The following is a 7152-nucleotide window of genomic DNA, read 5'->3' on the forward strand; positions in this document are numbered from 1 at the left end:
AAAGTTGGCTCGTTTATATCGGACTAATAAGTAAATTACAAACTTGACCTGGAAACATGGATAGACCCTCAGCGACATTCAGTCACTGACGACAGCTCTGTGTCAGTAAATTAGAGACTACCCTGAGGGGGCCAACTGCGGTAGGTCCATTAAAATCCTAAATGTTGGTTTTCTTTTCTTTTTCTTGACCTGTTTGGTTTGCTCAAAAACAGTGAGTGCCTTCAAAGACTTGATTTATTGATCGGCTCTCAAATCAGAATTACACTGCTCTCACTGTGACTCATGGATAAATATAGTAATCACAATTAGCCTATTATCCTGTTGTAATTTTAGTCAGCGACATAAAAGCTAAGCTCAGGCATACTTCCAACGCTGGGTGAGCTGTCAGCGGCCCTCCCTGAAGGAGTGGCACGGTGCCGAGGGTGAAGAAGGGGGCAGGAGGGATCGACGCCAACCCCTGCAGGGTCAGGACATGATTTAATAACTAAAAAAACACTGGTTTTTAAAAGTCTGAGAGGGGCGGCAAAGCTGTACAAGTTCTTTTCTCTCATTTTTATTTTTCACACTAGTCGTATACCACAGCCATAGGAGCATGCCACATTGCATTTCACTACACATATTGCTTGTCTGTTTGGCATATAAACTGATAATCTATAAAGAATTTCATGTGACAAATAAGATGTAAAGAAGGACACCAAAAAGTATCAATTTGCCCGGGAGGCCTACAGTTATGGAAGTCTTGTTATTATACTTATTCAGGCTCACAGCTTCGATTATGTTCGCCCTGCTATCGGTGTCTGATCAGTGGATGTCTTCAAACTTCATGTGGTTTCTCCTCGGTAGACTTGACCGTTACAACCCAGGGGAGGCTGCTTCCCCTGATTTGAAGTGAACGCGATGAAAACCACCATCGCTCTCCGTGTGTTGCACATTTCCTGTTTTATTTTGTAGTACTTACCTCTCCTCTCGTTTCAGACACTTCACTTCCTGCCCCTGAGTGTTTCCCGCCTTCGTGATTACCTGCCCCGCCCTGATTGGTCTCACCTGTCCCTCATTAGTTGCTCACCTGGGTGTATTTAACCTGCGTGCTCCCCTCCTTCTGTGCCAGTTCGTCTTTGTCCTTTGTGCTAAGTGTTCCAGCCATTTTCCTGGTGTTCTTTGTGTTTTGACTCCCTGGTTATTTGAACTCCTGTTTGGCTTTTTGGCTACGTCTCTTCCTTTTCCCTCCTGGATAATCTGCATTGTCTGACTGCTCTGCCGTGTACCGAACCCCGCCTGTTTTTTACTTTTTACCTGCCTGAGTCTGAGTCGTGCTTTTGGGTCCCTTCCCTGTGAAACCAGTCCTTACAAAACTCACAGAGGCGCCTTGTTGGCACGCCTAAGTTGCCTCTGTTCGTGAACTCAAGTAATGACATCTTTTACAGTGTCTGTCTTCATTTTCTCAGGAGGGATAATATATCAAGCCATGGCCTGTCTGTGCACAACCGAACATAAATCACTTCCCTACATGTGACATACATACATTTGACGTTGTGCACTCAGAAAAAGAAAGACATCAGAGTCCAAGTTGCAATGTTTAACTTGCTAAGTTTGATCAAATATATACTTAGTCTTTATTAGATGTCTGTATCATATTCCAAAACCTATATTCATGTTTGTTTGTAGCACACATCCTTAGGACAATGCACAATAAGAGGCCTGTTTCTATTGTCGCTCTTTATGTGTGTATTGTCTAGACATCTCTGTCACTTCATTAAAGTATATTGGATCCTTAGATTAGCAGTTCAGAGGTGCGACAGGAGCGGCATCAATCTTAGCACATTTTTGCCTGTCTCGTCGTTCCACCTGAGGGGGCTTCACCGCCGCAGTTTGGGGGGCTCCGGCAATGTGAAGCCTGTAATCAGTCAGAGCTCCCTCTGTGTTTATGTGTCTACGCAGCGTTTGACAGAAGGGAGGATGAGGAGAGGAGGTCTAGACAAAAACTAGGTGCTTCAGTGTGAGATTTCCGTAGCGATCACTCCCACATTGCTGGCTGTGGCTGAACAGTTCTGCCTGTAGAGGACCCGAGCAGGTCTGCACTCCGGTCCAGGCTTTGACTTGACAAACACAGGACATTTTTTCACATGCATAGGGCTAGCTTAGGGTCACGTTTTTTTTTCCAACCTAATATTACTTTCAGTATCAAAATTACAATTCTACACTGATTTGAATGTGCACCAAAAACTGTGTCCTTGTCTCTCTTCACCACACAGACACATCCCTCTGCAGCAGAATCAGTCTGTCCCTGTCCCTAATGAACACACACAGGTCATGACTTATTGCAGCAATGTACAGGCGCTAGCTTTGGGCCAGTTCTGAAGCACCGGCGTGTTAGATATCTGTCCAGCTGAGTATACTTATTGTTCAGTACCACCACTTTCTACTGAGTGCTGGAAGTTGTAGTGTAGTTATTGCGTCCTGCTCAAAAAAAGACAAATAGAAGGCCAAGGTTTGCAGCTGTGTGAGGTTAGGCAGCCTGCAATATGTGGTCTAGTTCAGTTGGGCAGCATATGAATAACTGTATGATTTCGTGTTCATAATTTGTAATATGTTACGTGTTAATTGGTGAGCTTTAGAGGTGTTGGTAGGCATTCTTTTTTTTTAACTTTGGACAGAACCAGGCTAGCTGTTGCCCCCTGATTCCAGTCTTTATGCCACCTGCTGGCTTCAGCTCCATACGTTACACGCTGACGAAAGTGTATTTCCTGAACATGTTAAACTATCCTTCAAAATAAGGGTCAGTTTCTAGAACAACTTTCAGTCGCATGCAGTCTCTACTTTAGTCCACTGTCATTCTTTTTGTGCATTTCTGTGTATCATTATTTCATGACTCTCTCGCCACCCTTCCTGTATTTACATCTACAACAAAACAACCAGTACAATATATATTTTTTTTTTTATGAAAAAGAACTTTATTAATATTTTAGAAATGGTACAATATGATACATTACAGTAAACAACATGGGACAAACAACATGTAGTGTAGGTAGGGACTGTGCAAATGAACAGGAAGGTGTTGCATGTATGTGCGGTTGTTCTGCATCTATACCTGATTGAACCCTGTACTGGATGGTGAGTTTCTCCTGGTTTTACAGCCTTTTATCTACACCAGCAGATGTAATACTAGCGAGCAACAAAGCTAAGCCACACAGGCAGCAAATGTATGGCTTAATGTCAAGTTTAAATTGTATTACGCTTGAAACGATTACAAGTATTTAAATAAACGGTGCGATTACCTCTTATTTTAGAAGCACAAAAACAATGAAGGTTTGCATATTGCAGTTATTAATTAATGATGATTAAATGCAGTGTTGTGCTAGTGTAGATATCAGGACGCAACTGTGTTTGTTTCTTTGTTCTTTTCCAGTTTTGACCTTTTACCCTGCAGCAACAGAGGGGAGAGGGGAGGGGGCAAAGGTCATGAGGTCAGTCAACCTCCTGTTGCAGGTAGCAGTCGTCACTCTCAACATCCTGTGAAGTTACTTTTCCCCTGCGGGGTCAAACATGGGATTCACCAGGGCAACTAGACCACAGGATGCAGGGGTTATTGGTTTATTTAAATACAACCCAGAAGAAAAGGCATTTCTGCTGGATGCACAAATAATTACAGAAATATTGTCTGAACACACTGAAATCAATAATAATTAAGCCTGGGCTGTCCCTGTTTGGCCCTACAGTGGAAAGTATCTCTGGAGGGGGTTTGTTTGCACCTGGATGCAGCATGCGCTCTTTATATGAATCTGTCTGACACCACCGACCACACCATTTCCTGGATGGGCGGGGCTTATTTGGCAGTGATGACCACTGGCATGTCAGTGGTGGTGTCGGGTCCCGCCGCCTGCTCATCTGAGTCACTCTCAGTGCTGTCACTCTCATCTGATTCGCTGTCGGCAGCTCCGGGCGTGGCTGTGGCCTCCTCGCTGCTCTGGCTCTCCTCGTCCTCTGACTCCTCGCTGGCGCTGGCGCTGTCGCTGGTGGTGCTGGCGCTCTCCTCCTCTTCCTCCTCCTCCGGAGTGCTGGAGCTCTCGCTCTCGCTGGTGGTGGCGTCGCTGGTGCTAGTGCTCTCCTCCTCTGGCAGGGCGGCCTGGCGGGGACTGATGTCCTGGTCCTGAGTGGTGCCGGAGGAGGCGTCCAGGCCCTGGCTCTCCACCTCAGGGGTGCTGGTGTCCTCCTCCAGGAGATCGGAGTGGACCTGAAGAGCCTGGAGGTGAGGCAGAGGAGGGATGGGACAATTAGTTTGTCCAGCTTGAACAGAATTACTGAAAGTGGCAGTTAAGATAGAATGAAAGTATCCATTGAAGTGACAGTAAAAGTTCTGAAATGGCTTGAAGTCCAGGCACTGAAAGGAGCTTGTGTCGGCTGAAGTACAATCAGTGTCACACAGGGTGCAAGTGCTAAAAGGAGGCCAAAACGTTAGCTGAGGTCAGGTGTTTTGTAGACTGACGTGAGAGAAAGGAAGAGTGAGAAAGTTAGAACAAGTAGTACAGAAGAATCCTTTCATACCGTAAGGTTTTGTGGCGTTGAGCTACATTTTTAAGCACTAGCTCTGATTCGATATTTTCTAAACACTACCCAAGTGTGCTGACACATTGGCAATGGTACGGTAATACAAGGTAGCCAAATTGAATTTCATTTGGACTCTACTGACGGCCTAACACTCTCAGGAAGCTCAAACTGACCTGTACCTTGTACACCTGCAGTGACTTCTCCACCTCATTGCCGTCTGTCATGTCGTAGGCCATCTTCTTTCCCGCTCCGACAAACTCGTAGGACTTGTAGGGACCAGGAACCTTGTGGTAGGATTTGTCCTCCACGTAGACAATGGACTTGTAGTCGCTGGGGTAGCCCCCCAAGTTGTCGCCGCGGGCTGTGTCCGTGTCGGTGACGATGGTGGGCACGATGGGCTCAGAAGTGGTTTCAGCCACGGGTTCCTCTGTGACGATCACTGGGGTGACGGTGACGGTGGCGGGAGCGGCAGTGGAGGACTCGCCTGACTCTGAGCTGTCGCTAGATTCGTCCTCGTCAGTTTCCTGGAGATACAGAGGTGGGAGGAGAGCTGTCAGATATTTTGTGAGTGACAATCTATGGTTATGATAGACTAAGATGTGTCACTCCAAACACATATGTGCACAGATCAGAAACCTCTATCTGTATGTAACATACAGTATATCAACACAAGGATGCAGCAACACAGCGTCTCTGATCTCCAGGTGGGTTAGGCCACATATATACAGACTACTATATACAGACATATATTACTATATGTAACCAGACGCGTTGCTGGTGTGTTTTTACTCACGCTCTCCTCTGCTTCATCATCGTCGTCGTCGTCATCATCTTCACTGTCCTTGCTGTTGACAGAGGCTGTATCTGAGGACGAAGCGGTGTCTGCGCTGTCCGATTTGACTTCTACTGGGGCCTCTGCTGCCGCCTGCTGCAGAAATCATGAAGACAGAAAGTCATGAACTTTACCGCAGAACCGGAGGAGGCGACAAAAGACATGAGAAAAATCTGATCGTTTGACAAGATGAGTCCTGATAAATGATTGGTTGATTTTATTTAAATAGTTGGCTTGACATGTCTCACCTCGTCTTCATCGGAACTCTCTGTGCTCTCATCTGAGCCAGGAGCAGCTGCTGCTACAACATTCTGCAACACCAGAGAGACATTTGATTAATCCTCTTCCTCATTGCTTCTTTTTCATGTCTCAGGCAAATGCCAGTCAAAGAACGTTAATTAGTGGATGGCTCTTTGCCTTTGTGGCGTTAAAAAAATGAATCAGAATCAGAAAAAAAAAAAAACGTTATTGATGAATAAAGCTTTAATAGGGGAAACTCAATAAGGTCTAACTCAATGAGTGACTTAGACAGCTGTTAAAATGTCTTCCTTAACTTTAAAAGACTTTGAAGAGTTTCCCCCAGTGATCCTTCCTAGGGGGCATCACCAGAAGTTTGGTTCTCCCCAAACACAGCTCTTCGGTCTCTGAGAAGTTAAGCTCCAAAGAACTCCTTATTAATTAAGGTGATAAGGGAGTCCACATGACGGTGATGGTATACCGATAGAGAACGCATGTCTTTCATTTGGACCAAGAGGAGAACAGATTGAAAAAAGCAGATGAAGTGGATGAAGTGGAGGAATATTATACCTGTACAGGTGCTGCACGGGTCTGAGGAACCACTGCTGCCTGTTTCCTGACGGGTTGAGCTGCTGGTCGTCTCCCCTGTGGACAAGACCAACATCAGTCAATATGGAAGTGTCTCTCTCCCCCCCCCCCCCTCTCTCTCTCCAGATACTCACCACTTCCTCTGAGCTCTCCGAACTGCTGTCAGAAGGTTTTCTCGCCTAAAAGGCAAACAAAGATGTATATAAATTTGAATCGAGAGCGAAGTAAGTAAATGAACCAAAACCAAATGTCGAAATTGATTGAAACTAAATGTCAAAAAAAATGCAATGTGATGCACGGACAAAGCTGCTGTTCTCAGGTCAGCAAAAGCTATCTTGAAAGCTTTGACTTGACGGAGAAAATGACTCACCGGCCGGCAGAGAACCGTGGCGAAGAGCAGGACGAAAACGACGGCCACTTTCATTGTGTCAAAGTTTGGTGTCTGGACGGGGAGAAAACCAGAAACACGCAGGTTGAAGTCACACAATGAAACATCATCATACAACACAATAAAATAATAAATCTTAATCTTCATACACAGAGTTCGTACGACACCAAAATTCCCAGTCCGGAGGCCATAACTTCACAGGAAACACAATGACATGTCAAACTCAACATGAGCTGCGAGTCGCGTCAGCAAATGCTCTCGCCCAGATTCCGTCCTAAAAATGGAGGTCGCACAGTCACATGACCGTTAACAAGCAGTGGTACTTCCTGAGGCCTTGGTATGTCACAGGAAGTCATTACGTCCTTAATTACAGACCTAAACGAGTGGTTAGGTGTCCCTGACAAGTCTGTTTCGATACAGTAAAACATCGGTGTGGTGCGTGGTTTGTTAAACTATGAGGCAGGATGTTTCTGGCTGATTCTGGTCCAAAAGTTGTGAGAAATTGGTCTGAGAGTGTTTGGCTGAAAAGATTTAAGGGAGAAACCATTTAGAGTCTAGTTTG

At 45.5% G+C, this 7152-nt stretch overlaps 1 protein-coding gene across 1 annotated transcript; it reads right to left on the reverse strand.

Annotated features, from left to right (window-relative positions):
* Positions 1-3823: 3823 nt before the first annotated feature.
* spp1 (secreted phosphoprotein 1) lies at positions 3824-6626 on the reverse strand. The gene is made up of 7 exons (XM_070925255.1): positions 6573-6626; positions 6337-6381; positions 6185-6259; positions 5626-5688; positions 5339-5473; positions 4725-5069; positions 3824-4240 (listed from the first exon to the last, which is right to left on the reverse strand). Exons 1-7 carry the CDS (start codon positions 6624-6626, stop codon positions 3824-3826), a joined length of 1134 nt encoding a protein of 377 aa, XP_070781356.1.
* Positions 6627-7152: the final 526 nt, after the last annotated feature.

The sequence above is a fragment of the Enoplosus armatus genome, chromosome 18 (assembly GCF_043641665.1).
Source record: "Enoplosus armatus isolate fEnoArm2 chromosome 18, fEnoArm2.hap1, whole genome shotgun sequence".
Lineage (NCBI taxonomy): Eukaryota > Metazoa > Chordata > Actinopteri > Centrarchiformes > Enoplosidae > Enoplosus > Enoplosus armatus.

Coding starts and splice junctions, on each gene's coding strand:
- spp1 (XM_070925255.1), bottom strand. CDS start 6,626: ATGAAAGTGGCCGTCGTTTTCGTCCTGCTCTTCGCCACGGTTCTCTGC. Junction 6,260..6,336: donor CGGAGAGCTCAGAGGAAGTG/GTGAGTATCTGG, acceptor TCTTGTCCACAG/GGGAGACGACCAGCAGCTCA. Junction 5,070..5,338: donor ATGATGAAGCAGAGGAGAGC/GTGAGTAAAAAC, acceptor CTGTATCTCCAG/GAAACTGACGAGGACGAATC.